The 21,023-nt window shown below is 40.1% G+C and overlaps 1 protein-coding gene across 1 annotated transcript in view; it reads left to right on the top strand.

Moving 5' to 3' along the window:
- CDC5L (cell division cycle 5 like) overlaps positions 1 to 19,563 on the top strand; it is a 35,717-nt gene extending 16,154 nt beyond the window's left edge. The window contains exons 14-16 of the mRNA XM_059832529.1: positions 2,607 to 2,804; positions 17,088 to 17,300; positions 19,065 to 19,563. Of these exons, the coding sequence (XP_059688512.1) occupies positions 2,607 to 2,804; positions 17,088 to 17,300; positions 19,065 to 19,169 (516 nt within the window). The 3' untranslated portion in view covers positions 19,170 to 19,563. The remainder of the gene's footprint in view (positions 1 to 2,606; positions 2,805 to 17,087; positions 17,301 to 19,064) is intronic.
- The last annotated feature ends 1,460 nt before the right edge of the window (positions 19,564 to 21,023 follow it).

Here is a 21,023-nt window from a genome sequence, read left to right as displayed (position 1 = left end):
GTGGTATGAAGAGCTGTAAGGGTAATTTAAGTGCACATTCTCTTTTCTGTGAGCTAATGTTGATCTAGGCACTCAGCAGAATGATGAGGATGCTGTATTTGTCCAGAGACATTGTCTTTTAGATACAATTTTGAATGTGTTGTGATAGCTTATCATTTTAAGTAAGAGTAGGAGCTATAATACCCCAACAGTTACCAAATTCTACTTTTCTGTTTCTGGAAATTGATGTTGAATCATTGAGACTTTAAACTAGCTGTGATATCCACCTTCTGCTGCCTGTGTAGGTTGTTAATCCATAATTACTAGGCAGTTTTTTTTCATAGCAGTGCAGACTAAATATGACAGTGGTAGCCAGCTTATAACTTGGAGCAACAAATAGAGTTGTTTAATTATGCTTGTCAAGCTTGATCCAGCAGAGCTGTGCCAGTGCAGACCCTGCTGAGCTATGGCAACTGATCTTAAAGCATACCTGGTTAAAAAGCGCTGAAGAGGCAGAATAGGTTGTTGCTGGATGAAATAAGTAGGCTGTCTGGGCAGTCAGTCCTGTTTTGCATTGTAATCCCAAGTTAAATAGCAGTCCTGTACCAAGGGTTCCGGTTCGGGTTGTTCATTTATTTAAGCAGCTACAGATGTTGCATTTTGCTGCCAAGTGACAGATAGGCAGTTCAGACACACAGTGCTGTGGTTAGCTCTTTCAAAGAGTTTCACCTGTGAAGTTGTGCCAGTAACCTTTGACCAAATGCTTACAGGAATAAAAATGAGTGAAAAGGACAAAATCACGTGCCACCAAGTCATCTGTTTTACGCAGACTCCTGCTATTCGAGACTTGCGTTCTGACAATAGCTGTGGTATCTCTACGCCTAAATCCCGTATTACTTTAAAGTGACTCTAAAGATATACAAGCAGATTTTAAATCCATCTCCTTGACCGTATCAGACCAATGAATCAAGAGCCTAAAAAGAGAAACACTGAACAGTATGTACTTCCAATTTGCTGTTAAATGAAAAAGTATACTTGGAGATTCTGAGCAGGGGAAGTTAAAGACGGAAAATATAGTTAGATCATGAATTTCACTGCCCTGCCAGTGTCAGATTGTTCCCTTAAGAACACTCTCTGAGTGCTTTCTCAGTTTGTTTCGAAATGCAATGAGAATTAGTTTTTCTATCACTTCCCTTAGAGACTGTTACACAGTCCAGTAGTTTTTGTCTGGAAACTTTCTTCAGAGTCCCTGGAAATTTTGTCTCCTACCTGATGGGCAGAAGTTTTTTGCATCCTTGCTCCTGCTTGCTCTCTCACATTCAGCGTAATATTCCCTCCTTGTCTAAAAAGAAATTCAAACCAGGAAGTTTTCCTATCTCTGCGCTCTCATTTGGGGCTTGTTTATTTTGCTTTATTTCTTCATTTGTTTTTAGAACATCTTCCTACTAAAATCCCTTCATAAAATACTCCTTTCTTTTCCTGATGTGTAGTGCTCTTTTGGGAAGGATTAGCAGTGGTGCTAAGCACAGTGTGCTGAGCTCTTAAAGCTGTGGAACTGTTTTGATGCCACAACTAAATAGCCTTAAGTAGTTCCTCACAGTGTACAAATAGAGGCTCATTGGAAGTGAACCTTTGTAAGATTTAGCTTTGTCAGGTGTGGTTAGAGTACTCCTATTTTATCTGTCTTGACCATTGAGGACAAGTAATTAATTTTCCTTTCCCCGTTATCCCTAGAATCATCTAACCTGGTGATACCTGAATTACTTCCTGGGCGATATGCTATTATAAAACATATGTCTGCTTGCAGTGAGATACCAACTGCTGATACGGAAATTTCTGTTGCATGTATTAATCTTGTTGAAAGAGAGGACGTGCACTTACAACCAGTGAAGTCCAGATTGGCAAAGATATTTTAGTTTTTTAGTTACAAATAAAATTGGAAGGACCTGAGTGCCCGTGCAGTTCTGCGGGCCAGGCTCTTTGTCGGAAATACTAAGAGTTGTGAGAACAACATGAATCTTTTCAGTTCACTGTGAGTTATTTTGTAAACTAAACTGGAAACAGCAGAATGCTCCTATCTCTCTAGTAGTTCCCTTGCAACAGAACGTGTGTTAGTTCAGGTCAGAGTAGCATTTCCTGCAATGGAGCTTATACAGCTCACCGGTTAATGTTTGAAGTTGACTTTCCAGGTTGTGTGGAGAAGGGCAAGCAAAAGGAAATGAAAAGTGATTTTTTTTTTTTTTTTTTTTGTTTCATAGAACAGCTGCTTCTGTCTGTACACTTCTCCCTCCCCTCAAGGTCCTTGCTTTTATCTCTCTTCTTCTGCAGCAAGATGAAGTATCTAGCTGTGCCACAGCTTTCATTAGCTATAGCAGAGTGATGTCAGGTTTGGCCAAATTATATAAAATGAGGGATAGTTGTGCTGTGAGTAGCCTTCTATCCTGTGTTTCCTTTATAATCCACAGCATCTGTGTTAGATTTCATAGTTAGCTTAACCTGATGGTGAGATTTTAGTATGAAAAGAGAAACTGCCCCCATGAATCGCACACTGAAGGATTGAAAAGAAGAGGAATTTTCTTGTATCCTGTGTATTGTAACTGCAATTTATTTCTCATCGCTTCCAACAGGCACAGGATCTGCTGGCACAAGAGATGGAAGTGGTAAAGCAAGGAATGGGGCATGGAGAGCTCTCAAGTGAAGCTTATAACCAGGTGTGGGAAGAATGTTACAGCCAAGTGTTATACCTGCCTGGACAGAGCCGCTACACAAGAGCTAACTTGGCCAGCAAAAAAGACAGGATAGAGTCACTTGAAAAGAGGCTTGAGGTCAGTGTCACTTTTTTCTGCTTTTTGCGTCTGCTTTTTTTTTTTTAAGTTTCTCCCTGTGTGTTTTGTTTCTTTTTTCTATGTAAGAGTTAACAGGTTACTTTATAAATCATTCAGGTCTTCTGGTGGGATTCCTTTGAAAAGGTTGTCGAGGAATTCTAGGGAGTTCATAGATGATCTTGAGGTATTTAAATCGCCTTCTGTAATTCTCCTCCTTTTCTTAAAATATCCCTAGAGTATTCCCACACACTCTTTGCAATATTAGCTGTAACACTGCTCATCTCGCCCACTTTATTCTCAACTGGAAATAAAGTCAGGTTCTGCTTTCTCTTAATTCCATGTGGATTTTTTGCTGTTTTCTTAATCTCCGCAATTAGCAGATCAGATACTGATCTTTCTGAGTTTGCACTTTGTCCCTGATAGTGGCCAGTATGAGATGCTTCAGAGAAAGATGCTTAAAAACACCGTCTCTGTCCCAAAACTCCTCTCAAGTTCTCTTTCCAACTTAAGATTTGGTTTCTGCTTGACTATTACATACACGAAGGTCCAGATAGTCCTGAATTCTTGCCAGACTGGCATCCTCTGCCAATTCCAGTGGTTCCCTCCAAAAAAAAGAGAACAATGGATGTTTGTGATCCCGTTCCACTTTATCAGGAAATAGTAGGCTTCCTTATGAGTGCATTTTAAACTCAAATTCCGAGTTTGCTGTTGTGCATTTGCATAACTAATATTTTCTGCAAGTACAAGATGCCTGAGTTCAGATAGCAATGTCTCACCAATGTGTCTGCATGCAGTTTGAGTACTGTGGCAGGGCACTGGTACTAAAGGACCAAGAACTGAAACTACATCTTTTTCTGCTGAGTTGTAGAGTACAGCGTTGTCCAGTGGCAACATGCTTGCATCGGTTTATTCAAAATGCGACAGTCGCAGGCCTTAACTTAAGGAGGCATTAAGATTTGGTAAGGTGTTGTGGGATTGAGGGAGTTGCGTGTGGAGAGAAAATCATCTGAGGTATGGTGTACTAAGTAGAAGAAAGCAATTCAAACCCTTTGACGCTGATTTCCCTTGCCCTGTCCCCTCTCTAGAGTTTCACCCAAACAGTCCACACAAAACACAAAAATATACAGCTTTTATGATAAAAAGTAAGCTGGTTTTAAGTTGTTCTTCCCACAGAACATGTGTTTGTTCAGACTTGCCGTAAGTCATTAACAGTTTTCCAAAATACCATTTTAGCCTAAAAGTCTCTCTAAATTATGCAGGCATGAGATTATTTTTTTCCGTGGTAAAAGGAAACTTTAAAAAAAGTTCCTCTGTATTTAACATAAACATAGCTACCGTTGCTAGAAGTAAACCTCCTCAAACAGCTACTACCGCAGAAATATGTTATTTCTGAGAGAGAGGCCAGAACGGCTGAATTTTCGCTTGAGTCATACGCGACATACAGCGTGAATGTGTGTTTTGTGAAGTCTGTCAGTCAAGAATAGCGTCCAGGTATAGACTCCGCAGTTGTTAGTCAACTGCTTGGGCCAGGAGCGGTTCACCTGCAGGTAGCCCAGTAGCCCAGCGGTTTGGCATTAATGCCAGAGCGCTTGCCGTGCCGCTGCTCACCCAGCAGAGAGCACCGTTGCCCTGCCCAGCGCTGCCCGCCGGCTGATGCGCTCTCACATAAGCTCTGCTCTGCTCTTTCTTTTCACAAAAACAGTTGTCTGAGCACAGCGGCAGCCGGCTTGCATGGCAGCAGGGGCTGTGCTGGCGTGACGCCAGCAATCTGAGGGCTGTACCTAATTTGTGTACAAATGCTTTTGAAATTTAAATATCTGACGCCCAAAACTACGTTAGAAGCGCGTTATTAAAGTTGCAAAGTCAAACAGTCGAAGTTGGGGAATGTACAAACAACCTTACTCTGGCAGCCTTAATTTGCCTATGCATATGCATTATGAGACAGTCTTTAATTTCATGATTACAGACTAGTTTTTCCACAGACTCATTTACTGCACAGGGTGGATGGTACTTGCCTAATGAGTAGCTATTGAATATTTTGTTTTCTCTTTATTGTTCACTGTGTGGCCCTGTGCCTTTATGCTGCGCACTGTTTCTGAAGTCTGAACTGGTTACTTCTGTGTGGGCTTTCTTGTGCCCTTGATTTCTGTTCGTCTTCTCCCACTATTTGAACGAGTAGTTGATGGTGGTATGCTTATTAAGGTTATTGAAGGAAAGAAAGCGAGGTCAAATCATCCATTTGTCAAACTCCTGTTGCGTTTGTTCGTTCTGCAAGTGCTCATTGCTCTGTAGTCACAAGATGGTCACCCAGGAAGCAAAATACAAATCGGAGGTCTTGCCAAGAAAAAAAGTTGGCTTTCATTTGCTACCAACATTGCATGGGACTCCATGGAAAACAGTTAACAAAATCCAGCTAGCTGTGTCTATGATCAGTTGTTGCGATCATGAGACTCCATGTCTTGCTAATGTAGCTGCATCTCTTCAGATTAGCTGGGAGCTTGGAGCACTGCTAGACAAGGCTTATTGCTTGGTGCGCTTATAGTAAGGTGAGAGAGCAAGCTTGTGCATGTGTTCAAAATACCACACTCCCCAACTCAGTCAGGCACCCAGGGCCAGCAGAGCTTGCTGTGCCCCGCAGGTGCAGTGAAAGTATTGTGCTGCCTTTCACAACTCACTGTGTGCTGAGTGCAGGTGGACTCTTTGCAAAGTTAAATTTGAGCTGAAAATCTCTCCCAAGTGTGTGCAAAATGCAGTTTAGTGCAGCTCTGTTGCCTGACCAATTTAAAAAGCCCTTCCTAAAAGCAACGTATAAATAAACAGTTTTCCAAGTATAGGTCACCAGCTGAAAAATTTTTAATAAATAAAAGGCATAGCAGTTTAACAAACAAACAAATATACAATGAAAAAAGCAGAGCAATTATCCCACCTTCATTTTAATGTTTTTCCAAGGAAAATTGTGTGAAAGCAGTATCAGTTGAAATAGATATTTTAATGGGAAGTATCAGACAACCTTAATGAAAAGCAGGGATATTAGCTCAGCTTCCAATACCCCAAGATACTTGCTTGTACTCTTAACTTCCCTTGAGAGAAGAGTAGAAACTGTAAAATAGAGTTTGCCAGCAGCAGAAACTGAGGTTTGTCAGCTTTTGGGGCTGCTTCTTCCCCTTCACATTGCACTAAGATCATTAGGAAAGAAACCGTGAGAGTTTAGTGATATTTGCTGGAGGCAGCTGCACATCGGGTAGTCACTGTCTAATACTTCCATATGGGACCGCTAACACCCTGCAGATCCTGTGCAAAAGCGCCGGCTATTTCTGGTGCTGTCTTCATTGCTCGGAGATTACTGGGTGGATTGATGGTGTGGACAAACAGTCGTCTTTCTCTAATTGGCCTGTTTTCATTGCCTGAGTGATTTAGTGGGGGCATCCTTGTATATGTTGACATAACATTTATCTTTCTGAAATTGATGGTGATATCACAAACAGATTTGTGCTGTTATTGATGGACTTGAGGAGGCAAAGTGGAGCAGTTGTGGAGAGCTTCTGTTTGGTTAGATATGCTGTCCAGGCATCATCAGCAGTAATGCACGACTCAGCAATAGTTTTAATATTGGAATGTACTGCTATGTATTAGTAATACTTTTCACTTCTCCTTTATTTTGAGGGTTTTGGACTCTTTGAATATGTTACTTAATGGGGACTAAGAGCGTTACAAGATTAGTATGTGAACTTTTTTGCATTACGGATGGGGAGTTTCAGGTCCATGCAAGTGAATCCCTGTGACCTCACTATGTGTCTGTGGTACAGCTTAGATTTGCCTGAATCCTGGTGGAATTTTCTGGTCTTTCCAGTAGCTTCTAGAAGTCTAGCATATTTGTTCAAGGCTAGGCTACACTGCAGAGCTAGTCATTTCAGAAATGGGAGCTTTCTGGTGCTCACAGTTGCATTTAGTAACTGCTTCAGTTCCCTGCAATACCTGGTACTCCCTTCTCTTCCAAGCATTATATTGATAAAAGAAAAGCATTCCTACCTAAGGTGTATGTTAAACTAGGAACATTATCAGATGAAATGAGGTCACCAGGGGAGGTTTAGATTGGCTATCAGGAAAAATGTCTTCACTGAAAGGGTTTTCAGACACTGGAACAGGCTGCCCAGGGAGGTGGTTGAGTCACCATCCCTGGAGGTATTTGAAAGACATGTGGATGAGGCGCTTAGGGACATGGTTTAGTGGTGGACTTGGCAGAGTTAGGTTTACGGTTGGACTCGATGATCTTAAAGGTCTTTTTCAACCTAAATGATTCTATGAGATAGTAGAGGCATCTTTTTAACAAGCTAGTTGCTTCCCTTCATAGTTCATAGCATAGAAACTTCCTACCAGCATTACTTTTCCTCTGAAGATAGTTTATAATGTTGACTTGCAGCATACAAATATTTTTATTAAAACTGTGGTGGTTAACATCATCATTTCAGTTGATTGCTAAACTGTAACTACTACTGAAAGTCTACAGGGGAGGAAGCTCTAGTTACACTGTATGTGCAAAGCATAGTAAATTAGCTATTCTTTGCAATATCCAAGATACACCAAGATGGTAGTTTACCAGACCAAAGTGTCCATTTTTGCTTTTGGTTGCACCCTGCGTCCTCTGAATTAATTTATACTGAAAACCAGTTGTTTAGCTGGAGTTTTATGGGTTGCATGTTACACTCTGTTGCAAGGTGTATCACTTACTAATTTATTGGAGATTGTATTTTAATTTCTCTCTCGTTTACATGCTTCTAAACCTTGCAGTTTCTTTTGGATTTTCAGGTGTGCTGTTACTGAGAAAACACCTGGAGAGAATTTATAAGACTAGGAATAGAGAAATTAGTCATTAAACTAAAATATGGTGGAATCCCTGAGTAGTCTGCTTTTATGGACACATGTATTCATTTGTAGTATTGTGTTGCCTTTGTGAAATATGTATTTGTTTGTGGGTTTTTTGGTATTTTTTTTTTAATAAGGTCTATTGGGAATGTAGTTGGCACCAGAGGATCACATCTGAGGGTTATCAGTGGTCTTCACTGTCAGGCTGTTCAGAATCTGATAGAGCTGACTGTTTATGCAAGACCACTTGCAATACCTGATCTCTGCTTAATGCACAGTTGATCATCACAGTACATGTATATAGCCTCCAAAACTGCTAGATGAAATACTTCTCCTGGGTAACACAGATACATGGCTGATCCCTTAGGAATTGTCTTTACCTGTGTGTGAAAACACATTTACTGTTTACCAGAATGGTTACCATGCAGTTTGTGCTATAGCTAGGATGCTCTAACATTTTAGCCTGTGCCAAAAAGGGTCAGTGCGACTTGCTTTCCTCCAGCTGCCCCCTGCCATTACCTCTGACCTTGTACGACTGCTCTTGTAACTCTGTGGTGATCTGGATCAGTTCATTGAATTGGCAGAAAATTAATTATTTTTAGATTAAGCAGCAGACCCCTTTCCACAGTAGCTAGATATTAGATCAGTCTAGCTATAACACATGCTGTCTTTGCTTGCAGAATTTTGGAGTATTTTTGAGATCCACGATGAAGGTAACCCATAAGCTATAATGAGGAAAGCAATAAATAAAAGTTTTTGTATTGCCAAGGATAACTTATGTCTACAGTAAGAAAAAATGTGCCAGGGAAGATGAACAGATTTAGCCAGAAGTCTTGTGGTTTCTTTCTAGTGCAGGTGGGTATTCTTTGCCTGTTTTTGAGCAAGTCCCATGAGTTCAGGTTTGATACATCTTAGTTTAGCCTCCTAACTAAAAGACAGCTGCAATTGCCTTAAGCTCCCTTTGGTTTTGGTAGAGACGAGACACCTCCTGAGAACAGCTTGGCCCATTTAAGAGTTGAATTTCCCTCTTGAGTTTCCTGTTTTTCTCTTTTTATTACAGAGGCACCTAGAGCACCTCAGATCAGTGAAACAAAACTAGGTCTTAATGTCTCCCTTGGTTCCTCTGTCACTGGAAGAGGAGTAATGTCTACCTTATGGGGCTCTGTAGTTTTGTTTGCGAAGCACTTGTAGACCTGTGACTGAAAATCACTATCTAAAACTGCTGAATCTTTAAGTGTACTTGTACTACCTGTAAAGTAGTTGTCTTTACAGCTTGTTCAGTCGAGCTGGAGCTTTGTATCTTTGCGTGTTAGAAGTCTGGAAAAAAAAAACCATTGTTCACTGTCCTTTAGGTGAATTAACTTATTACGTCCTTGGTTTTCCCTACAAATTACATTTGCAGGTAGCAGCTACTCCCCCCAAAACCTTCATCACCATGAGCAGGAAGGAGGAAAGCAGATCTAGTTTTATTCAAATGTAACCAGTCAACTCTTAAAGCAGTGACATTCCCCAGACTGATGATTGAACAGCTTTGGGAAAGAGAACTATGCTTTTCCTGTTAAACAGTTACTTTCAGAGGAAAATGCTACTAGTTGATTTTATACCAGTTCTCTTACTATTGACTTACTTTTGGACCTTTGGAAGGAAGCAGATGAACCCCAGTAAGAGGGTTCTTTGCATTCTTATTTCTATGATCTTGCCTATGAGTCTGAAATTTGTCTGCAAATTGGACCGTTGTGCTAGCCCTTCTTCTAGGGTCATAATTTTTGGGGGGCTGGATAACTCTTTTTGTATAGAAAAAAGTCTCTTTCTGTGTGGCCTCGGTCCAGGATGTGCCAAAACATTGGAAATGAGCAATGAAAAAGTTCTTTAAAAATAAGCTTAGACTACATAGCAGTTACTTTTTGTTTGGCCAGTTGCTCATAGAATGGTGGGAGGTTTTTTCCCTCCATGTCTAAAGCCATTGATTTCCTCTGTGGTGGTTGGTGAAATCAGGTTTCACATTTGGAAATGTAGTTCATAATGGCAACTTATGTGCTTAGAAATAAATTTCAGCATTGTCAAAGCTCTTCATTGCAAAAGGCCTTTGCACACCATCACTGTTGAAAATTGTGTTTGGGCAGAGGAAAGCGTAAATTGATACGGTCTGTTGCTGGAAGCCACCTCATCTGCAGACCTGTCGCTTTTAAAGCCTGTCCTAATGTGAAGAAGTGTCACAGTCTGTGAATGTTGGGCCAGTGTGAGTTGCTGCTCACACAATAACTTGCTTCATTTATACTTGTATAATAGGAGCTGCTGGAATAGAGTAGTAGTGATTGCTGCTGCAAGCTCATCATGGGGCTTCTGCTATGTATTGGGAGGGAACCAGGCTGTTTGCTAACTTGTTTATTGCATGAGCTTCCACAAGATTGTTAGCTTCTTCGCTGGAAGAGACCAGTCCAAGAACTCTGGGTTTGCAGTGATAGTTTTTGAAGGTAATTGCGCTGTGCTCACTGCTGTATAATCTCGTCAGAGACAGCAGTAACCCATGTTTGCTTACAGTTAATCAAAGCTGTTAGCCTGAGGTGGTGGTTGCTGTCTATGATCTTACTGTAATTTATTTTTTTTTCCAGGGAGAGGTAGAGAGTTTTCTGAAAAGCTTATTAAAAAGAAATTGTTTTTCTTCTTAAACTGTGTTCTTCTAGATGTGTTTCTACTGTGATTATGATATGTGGGTATCACTGATAGTACTGCTAGCCTTAGAAGCAATTCCCAAATAAAAATATTCAAAGTGGGCTTTAATGTCATCATTGTAGATCAGCAGTGACTGCTGACTTATCCAGTAACTTTCTGGATTATTCTAGATCTAGATAGTTGGATGCTATGAACTTCTGTGGGAACACTTGCTCTTGAGGTACCCTGTACTGTTTTTACTCAACAGTCCTACCAACTTGTGTTATGACGTTTGAAGGCCAGTCATCATAATTTCTGAAACATAGTTCACATGGAGATTGCTCTTGGGTTATTAGTTTTGACTGTGAGTAGAGAGAATAGCCTTCTGCAGATATCAGTAAGTTGTAATGATATATGATCTACATAAAAAAGTACAATATAAGAGTTTATGTTGAGGCTTCCCTGTTAAATTGGGGAAAGGTAGCTTTATATTCCTATGCAAGCTTTGAACATTTGGTCTAGTTTCAGTTGTGAAGTTGCAGTTGCATACCAGCAGTGCCTTTATTTGAGGATCACCTCTGACTCAATTTTTCCGTGTAAAGCTTTGTGTGATCCCAGACCATTAGAATTAAATCCTACTTTGTCATCTCTTGAAGGTTACACACACTGTCCCGTTTTGACTGCTCTGATACTGATCAGTACCTTTTCTTCATGAACCCCATACCCCCTTGTATGTTAAGTAAGCATCATCTTCAGTTGCAGCAGAGTGCTGAAATTGGGTCAAGCTGTGGAGCGGTTACAGTTAGCCAAGCTAAGGCTAATGTTGATGTCAGTTTGACAGATTGAGCCCATATTGTTCTACACTGGCAATGCAATTTTTTGTTTGATAGTAACCCCAAGCCTCAGTTTTCAGCAGAGTTGACTGTTACCTTTTTCTAACTCCGAGGTAAGAGGCAGGCTCTACAGAGAGTTTTTCCTGGTCAAACTGTAGACAGATGAAACAGTGTTTCAAGACAAAAAAAAAAGGATAATTCTGTCCAAGAGCATGCAAGTGGAAAATATTTTTAAATAGAGCAATTACTGAATTTTTGTTTAAAAACATGCGATTGTGGAGTGCACCATTGAGCTTGTAAAGGCAGATCACCTAAACATGCACAGAGGATGCACTGGTGTTGCAGTCATCGTTGTCCCTGGGATGGTTTGAAATGCTGGTGAAACCTGTTCAGAGTAACCTGGTGTTGAGCAGAAGGCTGTCATCTTGGTGTGAGTTGTCTCATGCCAGCTACTCTGGCTGACTGAGCCAAAATGAGGCAAGTTCACAAACCCTGCTATTTAAGTTAAGTTAATCCTGCTCCTGCCAGCAGAATTGAGTATGGGAGGGCCACTTGTGGGTCTGAGGTGATGAAGGAAGTTATAGTAACGTTTGGAGTAGTCCTATATAGGTTCCAAGAGTAACCTATTCAGCCAGCGTAGCTGAAGCTGGCAGAGGATTTCTCTGCACAAGCTAAGCTGCTTTATGATGGTATGTTGATTCTCCAAGGTCATGGAACAGATTGGTTTACTTTTGACTATGGCTCTGGGAAGAGCATGCAGCAGTTTTTCTTCCATGTTTTTTATCCATCAGGCATGATTAAGAGGATCAATTAGAAGACAAGAGTGCTTAATGCTGTTTAGGGATTACCAGAAGCTCCACTTTTAATGGAAGGAAAACAAAACAGTCAGTACGGGGAAAACCAGCCCTTTTAACTGAGGAGGGGTGTCCTCAGTAGACTTAGTGAGATGAGGAATTGTGAAAATGCAGTTTTAAAGGCACTTGAGCCCTTCCTTCCTCAGGGTGAGTTTTTCTTAAATCTTTCCCAGTGGATGCTTGTTCTCATAAGCAGTCTTTCCCTGTTCTTTGTTGTCCTTAGTTAAACCTTACAACTAACCTTCTATCTAAAATTTCTGTGCCAAATTTAAATCACTTTTTCATTCTCAGTGGACATAAGAACAGATTAATTTTTCACAATGTTCTTTGGAATATTTAAAGTACATTATTGTGTCTTTACTCATTTTCTCTATTTTTGTTAGATAGAGAAAAACAAACAAAAACGACCTTGTTTTTTCAGTCAGTCTCCCTTTTCTAGATCATGGTTTTATAAATCTCTGAATATGTCTGTTGCTCTGTTTTGGTTTCTCTTCTTTGGATCTCTAGTGTAGTCTTGAGAACTGAACACAACTCTACTAGGCATGAGGGAAGGCTTTCACATAGAGATTTGGGATGGGATGAGGCTCTCGCGCTTGCCTAAGATCACGTTATTTTACCCCATATCTGTACATGCTGTTCCCGTTTTGCTGTAGCGGGTACAAAAGTCAGCCGAACAAAAGCCAGCCAAGAAGCAGTACAAAATAAATAACTAAGTGGAGAAATCTTTCAAATATCTTTACATTTTATGCTAGGTTCAGGGGGGAAATGGTTGTCAGATTTTACTGAAATCTATTTCTTAGCTTGAAGCAAATAATGTAGACTACTGTTTAAACACACCTCTTCATAACTGCTTGGAATTTTTAGCTTGGTATCTGAGCCTTAAAATTTTATGAAGCTTGAACTGAAATTATATGCAGTTGTTGGCATTAATGCAGCAGTCAGCATTTTTTAATAAATAGTATTTGTTACAAAAGCTGAGACCTCCTTTTGACCTTTTCATAGTAGGTCCTAAAATCTTGTAGTTAGGAGGGAGGAGGAAAGGTGGTGAGTGTTCACATTTCTCTCTCTAAGCAGAGAAGGAAGAAAGGGCTGTTATTTCTGGGTTTAGATACTTGGAAGGCTTTTTTCTCCCCCCCCCCCCCCCTTCTTTTTCTCTTTTTTTTTTTTTTTTTTCTTTTTACAGCAGTGAGGCCTATGATAATCCAAGATAGAAAAGGAACTGAGTAGAAAAGCAAGGGCTGAATAGCAGTATACAAACTAAGGAGCTCTAGTAGTTACAAGTAAGAATCTATATCCAGAACAACTTGGAAATACCAAGTCCAGTTCTCATTGTCTGAAAATTTCAAGAGTGCTTAAATAATCAGGGTCTGATATTATGGTAAGCATTAGATTTGAATTGGCTTTGATTTTTCTTGGAGGAAAAAAAATGCTTTATTGTATCTCATACATTAAAAGAGTATACTCCTAGGGTGGGATTGATCCACCTGACCTTAGGTAATGGTGTCTGAGCTCCCATCTTAGTAGTGAACAGCACTTCAGTGGCATGCTTAGTCTCCTTCTGAAGCCCTGGATCAGATGAGCCATGCCCTAGAGGTGCCAGTTTCTCTCCTGATTATGGAAGGACCTCATGTGACAAGCTCAGATGTTGATGTCTAAAGCCAAGCAAAGTGAATCCCAACTGAAGTGTGTAAAAGTGTGAGACCAACCCAGTACTGCTACTGCTGGTACTTAGAGCATGCAGATCATTCAGGACTTCTGACCGCAATGCCCTGCTCCAGTCTCTTTTTCTGTACGGTGGAGATAGTACCTATAACTGCATTTCGTGTCCTCAGGTACTCAATGTATTTTATTAGAAAATTAGGTTGTTGACAGATCTTCACTCAGGACGACAGAATAGTGGAACTTTTCTAAATGGTCTTTTTTAACCTGGTCTAGAAAAGTAGTGTTCTGATTGGAGTTACATTTCACACCAAGCGTGCTCTACGTTGTCTATAATGCTGTGAAACAATATGGGACAAGTGATCTTTGTTACATTAGACCTCTGTTGCAAACAAAATTCTGTCTGCCTGTGCATCCATCTGTTCCATGATCTCTAAATGTCAGTGGCTCTCAACACACGTTTTTCATCCAAGAAACAGTAATTGGAAAATAGTTCATTTACCGCACAGCTGTATTTGTTGTTGCAGTAATAGCATATTATTTACCAGTGAAGACATTTAAAGCTTTCATACTTTTCCATCAGAGAGTATCCTCACAAATCCCTAATCTATTTATTTAATTTTCTCTAGATTTATATAAATATTGAAAAAGAGGCGCCTTTCTGTATGCTTAAAGCACCTTGGGCATAGCTTAAGTCTACATTGCAAACAGAATCTGAAAAGCATAGCAGTCTGCATCTGTCTCCCCAGGAGCAAACTAGACAGCTCAGTCAAATTTCTCTTTCATTCCCCCATTAACAGTTTTCTCCCTTGACCATTCACTTTGTTTATCTCTGCACCACCTAAAACTGTTTTAAATGAGTGAATAAATTGTTAAGGAGTAGGACGTTTTACAGAAACATGCAGCTGTATAATAGAATGTGCCTTATTAATGTTGGACGGTTGAAGGGTTGATGAAACGCACTTTGCAATAGCTTGATACCTACGAGTGTGATGGCTGCACTGGTCCTAGTGGCTGGGGTTTTCTGGCTGGCTGTACTTACCACTGTTCAGGACAGATCAGAAAGTAGTTCCTTCCTAATGGGGTTTAGTTTCATTGGTAAAAGATGGTATCTTGCCTTCAAAGCACTGAAAAGCTTCTGCTTTCTGGTTGATCCGTGGTAATTCCTTTGAATGCAAGAACGTTCACCAGCAAAGCTTTGACTTTTAAAGAAAGAAGGCAAGATAGGTGATTTAGCCACTGTGGTTCTGAGTTAGGCTTTTATATTTTAACGCTTGAGAAACTTAAACGTTTTTCTTTATCTCCTGCACTAATATATCTTTTAACTGTGGCAAAAATCAAAATCTGAGAAGCCTGGTTCTTTCTTTGTCAAGTTTGGCCTCTTTCACACCATGCTTTCTGAAAAGAGGGTGTTCTTTTATTTTTTTTTTTTAAAGGAAGTAGCATTAAAAAACCCAGCCAGGAGCCCTTATGATGTCCATATTTAAAGATGTGAAATGCTACACCTCTCCACAACTTTGCTCAGTGGTATATTCCTATGTTATTTGTTGTTTTGTGATTCAGTGTTAAAGATTTCTTTGATGCTGTCTGTCATACTTTAAAAATGCTGATGGCTGTTTCGTGCTTTTGCTGCCCGTTTAATTTTGCTCCACTGAATACATGTATAAAAATATGCAAAGGCTTCTGTGACCTTTGCTATTTATAAGCATTATATAGAACATTTAGAGTATGTTAACATGCATTTGCGTTGTGTCCCGGTTGGCAGAATTTTGTAATTTGTATCACTTGTCCATTTATGGATTATGTCTGGATTATGGTTTTGGAGGACTGACCTGGACAACTTTGGGGTAACTACAACTTCTAAATCCAGGGCGCACCAGGTAGCACTTACTGGAATGATACAGAAAGGAGAGCTTCACTTCTAACATGCCAATTGCTTTGTGGTTTTGATACCACATTTTAGTTTCATCACTTTGTAACATCTGTTGTGTACACTATTGGATTGTAAATTGTGGGGTTTTGCTTCTGGCTTTTGCCACTGACCTTAGGCAGCTGATTCATGGTGCTATCTCAATATTTGTCTGCTAGCTAAAGATAATCTTACCTTCTTGCCTCAAGATCCATAAGGGAAAAGCCCTGCGCAAAAGCAGCATTACCTGAGAGGCCACTCGGGAGCTCCAGCTTTTTGGTATGGCGTAGGAGGGAATAATGTTGCAACATTATAGAAATGTAGTAAAGCTGAGTGGGAGATCTTACAGATAGGTGAGGTTACCTTTATTTTAAGACAAAATCAATTTCACTTATTTGCAGTCTCATACTCACATGCTTGCAAACACTAAGACACACAATCATGGAGAGGTTTGGGTCAGAAGGGACCTTTAAGGATCATCTAGTCCAACCCCCATGTCATGGGCAGGGGTATCTTTCACTAGATCAGTTTGTTTAAAGCCCCATCCAATCTGACTTTGAACACTTAATCAAGTAATCTGTCCAGCATTCAGCTACTGAGACATTTGAATCCAAGCAGTCTTTCTGGGATGCTTTCTGATGACACCAGGAATGGTCGGTCACCACCTGTTGAGTTCTCATCATGACACCTGGGTTCTTCTCGGGATGGTGACCATGTTTTGGGTTTGTTTTTTGGATTTGCCTTTCATACCTTTTAGAAGCAGACAGTAGTTGTTGTCTCCAGTTGTTGTCCCACCTGTGTGAGTTACCAGGATTTAGTCTTAGTCCTTTGTCTCCTGATATGGCTATCCTTAGAAAGTGCATGCAGATAGGTGGTAGGATTTAGTTGGCTGTTCCTTGCAATGCTTCCATGCCCTTACATTGCCATTCATTTGCCAGTCAGACCAGTCTAAATGTTTTCATTATGGGTCTCTGCAATAGAGACATAGATTCAGAGCTGCCTTAACATTCCCGATTGCTTTTTTATTTTACAGAATATGATTTAGATTAATCCTGTTGGGGTAGGCAGAAGGATTGCAAGATGTGGCTGGTTTTGCAGAATAAGAATGTAATTTTAAAAAGGAGGAACATAATCTCTTTATTTAGTTTTCCTTTATTAGGCAAAGAATATCTCCTGTGTAAGTGGGAGGTGGCGTAGCAAGCTATCATGTGACTTGGCTGCTTACTTAGCCTAGCAACTGCAGTAATTCCTGTCTATAAAACCGTACTCATATAGTGTGTCATCACTTCGGTTTTGATTAGTGGACTTCACCCCTGGAATAATGTATTTCATTGTAAAGGTTTTAATCCAGAAATCTAGGTTGTTGTAAAATATGCATCGTGATTTGTTAATAGAAACCAAAGAACTTGATCAACTCTATACAGTTCCACAGATATCTCTTTACTACTTTTTCTTTTTCTCTTGACTTTTGAGTTCTGGGTAAATAAAACAATTATTGGGTTCCTTCTGACAGATAAACAGAGGTCACATGACAACTGAAGCAAAGAGGGCTGCCAAGATGGAGAAGAAGCTGAAGATCTTGCTCGGTGGTTATCAGTCTCGAGCAATGGGCCTCATCAAACAATTGAATGATTTGTGGGACCAAATTGAACAGGCACATCTGGAGCTACGTACTTTTGAGGAACTGAAGAAACATGAAGATGCTGCAATCCCACGGAGACTGGAGGTGAGATTCCTAAACGTAATACCTTAGGTCACATTACAGGCACTTTGTGGAAGAGATGTTTTTACAATGCGTGGGCTCTGAGGTTCACAGCCTGAGTTTGTATCAAGTTTTTTAATGGTCTTTTTAAATTATACTTTTGGCTATTACCGGACTCTTCTGCTGTTCACTTCAATGTCAAAGATTCTGCGACGTATTACAAGCTGGGACTAATCTGCTAGTGTGTTCTTTAACTTTGTTTTTATTTTACTTCCTCATGTGGTTTATTTTATTGATCTTCTGCAATGCATAGCGGCAGAAGTTCCATATCTGTCTTAATTTGGCTCGTTTTGGTTTTAATTACTGTTAGAACGTAGGGTGGATCAGAAACTTGTGTAAAGCCTCCTGCTTCCTTCGAAGTCAGTGGACCAAATGCCAGTATATATTAGAGGAGATTCTCCTTTCTTTTTATATATTGATTGTATTCCTTCCTGGAGCTATGTTGTTGTTGTTAGACTTGCAGATGGCTGGACTTCTATAAATCAGTACAATAACCAATTTCAGTACTGGCTTTCAACATGGCTCTCGGTTTCAGAAGCTGAGCAGTTGTTCTGTAATTATAGTTTTGAACCATCTTCAGAGTTCAGGCCCTTTGCCTGCAGTCCTTTTGCTGGCTAACAGCATGTGCACATGTGATCTGGACCATTGCTCCTGAATAACACCACCTGCCTTACTGGCCTCCGACTGGTTGGCATGGCTTTGAGGAGGAAGGTATCTCTTTCTCTTAAGCAGCCTTAACTTCAGCCCGGAACTAGCAGAAACCAGGTACACTGAGGTACCTGAAAACAGAGCCTCAGAGCCACTGTTCTTAATTAAGTATCTCCAGGATATTCTTCTCTGCTTTATTCAGCTAACAAGGCAACCCTCAACCAAGACTCAGTCCTTGAGCCTGTGCCAGGCTTGCTTTCCAAAAAATAAGTACTCATCTGAGCACAATTTTTCTTTATTTTTTTTTTTTTCTTCCAGGAGAGAGGGTTCCATTCAGTCTCAAATCTTCTCAAGCACTTGCTATAAAAAAGATTAAATGTATCAGTTCTTAATACTGATTTTGTGAAGACTGTTTAGAAATGCTGATAGATGTGTTTACAAACTCAGAAGTGATTAATTGATTTAGTGAAAGTTAACGGTAAAAATGTATTGAATGGCTTGATAGCTACTAATAGCACCTGTTTTTAGTAAACAGCACTTTACTTGGGGCTAATCCTCAGAATACATTTACTGTCTCTTCTGAGACAAGAGTGAAGAGAGATCAAATGAACGAGCAGCTGGCACTTTTAGAACAAGCAGTAGTTCTTCATGCACTGTGTAGCTAGTTGAACAAGGCCTGTAGAAGGCTTTGCTGGAGGATGCTGAGTTAATGAGGAAGGTTACCCAAAAAAGGTTTTGAACAAACTCATGGAATAATAATCCATCAATAACTGTTAAATACAATGCACTGCTTGTGGCAAGTTTCCAACTAGAAATCTCTCCTTTTGAAGCATTTGATATTAACTGCTGTCAAAAACAGGGTAAGATACCTGACATTTGAAGTAAGATAACTGATTCTTGATAAGCTACATCAGCTGCTGTGTTTTACATTTATATTTAAAATAAGTAATTCTAGCAATGTCCTGTCTTCAGTTCTGACCCCTTCCTCTGAAGGAAGTAAAATACAACCTTTGCTAAAGATCTTCATGAGTGTGACTATTGAAAAAACTGACTGGTGGCTTAATTATGTTTTCCTTTCAGTGCCTGAAAGAAGATGTGCAGCGACAGCAGGAGAGAGAAAAGGAGCTCCAGCAGAGATTTGCTGACTTCATGTTGGATAAAGAGACTTTTCAAGCAAAGTATTAAAGCTCGAAATTCTGTTCGTCACTGATGTAACATTTTTAAAGTGTACAGATACTTCTCCAGCAGCTTTTGCCATCAGTTGCAGAAATCAAGTGTAGTCTGCTGTTTGCCTCTTGTCAAGTTTTGTTGCTTTAATGGACTGTTCCAAATGCTCTAGGTATGAATGGCTTTGGCCAGTATTAAAAATTGGACTGAAATGTCCAAAATTTTATTAAAGAAAAAAAAAAATCACTCTGGTATGATCTTAGCCATGTCTTCATTTGCTAGGATTATCATATTATTCCTAGTGTTTTATTAGTCTTAAGACCTGTAAGATACATGCCTGCAGAATAGTGTCTTTTGAATAAATCTGGAATGTTAAAAAATAATTAAGAAATAAAATGCCTGTCTTTTTAACTAAAATGGAATCCTCCCCTATCCCAGGCCTCTTCTGTGTTTGTGGTGAATTGTCTTTCTTCCTTTCCCCTTCTGCTGCTTTTCTTTTCCAAGACTGTAATTTGTAATAGGAAGGACCTGTGTGGGATAACTGTGATCCATGTAATACCATGTTCCTGATTCTTCTCTGTGCATGTGACTAAACACTCATTTATATCAAGATGTTCAAATGGTCATACTGACAGTAAGCATAACTTCACCATCCTGAAACATGGTAGGTTTAATTTTTATAAAAGCACCCCGCAAAGCCTAACTGTTCCCATAGATTTCAGCAGAAAATGTACCCTTAAATTTTCTCAGTAGTAATGCTTTTAAAATAATCTGTGCATAACGCATGTTGCCTCCATCTGGTTGATAAATCTTTTCCTGCAGTTTGACTTTTATACAGTGGGCTGAAGGACTTGAGTAACATCATAGTTCTACCTTGGCCCGGACCTTGTGGAAGATGGTTGCAGAGGCTATGTCCATATGTCTTGCACATCACAAGCACCGGAACTCAGTTGCTTGTTCTCTTGTTTAGAATTGTCTTTTGCTCCGTCCTGGATCTGATCAACTGGCATCTTCAAAGCACTTGCAGGTCATGGTTTGTGAATTAGTGTAGGCCAAGGACACTGGGAATGTTCAGTAGGCAGTGGGAATGCGGCCAGCCCTGGTAGCTTAATTGCATGTGTCCATGCTGTGCCAGTTTGCCTGAGTGCTTGGGAGCATGCCCTGAACCTTGTTTGGTTTACTACTGCAGGCAATGGCTACATCATCTTGCCAGGTTGCCTCCCATCACGTAGGGGTTTATGGAGCTCATTCTGGTCACATAGTACTTTGGAGATCCTTGGCAATATTTCCTGTTGCTCCTTGAGAGTTGGTTACTCAGCGTGCTTTGTTGCCCAGAGCAGCTGTGGAGCGGAGTGGAGAAAAGCTCCCTATTTACTACTCCTCTCACCACATCTCAACAAGTTTTCATTTTCTCGCTACTTTGACTGTCCTTCTGAAGGGTAAGGATGGGATTATCGAAAGGGGCGAATGCGTTTTTTTTTCTATTCATTGAGATGCTTTTTCAAATCTCATCCAAAATCTTTCCCTGAGTACTGTTCAGTCAGACCACACTTGAGTTAAATGTTAACCGTTTAAAATGTTGTCGGCTGTTTCCAATGCTTTTAATACATGCATATGCCAGAGTCAGGCATCTTGTTAGAGGATTACTTTCATGTTTTTATTTTTGTGTTCATCACTTCTTCAGGGATCCATCTTATTTTCAACTCTTACACTTTGGGTCTTTTGAGCAATTGTTTGTGGAAATGCACGGAGAAAAAGGCAAAAATGGGTATTGTGAACAGCACAGAATTCAGCAGTTAAAATACATCCAGGTGCATGCATCGTGCAATTTTGCTTTTACATATTTGAATTTAAATGAGGCCTTTGCTGTTT

This window comes from Gavia stellata, chromosome 2 (assembly GCF_030936135.1).
Source record: "Gavia stellata isolate bGavSte3 chromosome 2, bGavSte3.hap2, whole genome shotgun sequence".
Taxonomy (NCBI): Eukaryota; Metazoa; Chordata; class Aves; order Gaviiformes; family Gaviidae; genus Gavia; species Gavia stellata.
The sequence above is the reverse complement of the archived record's forward strand: the minus strand, read 5'-3'. Positions and strand labels throughout refer to the sequence as shown.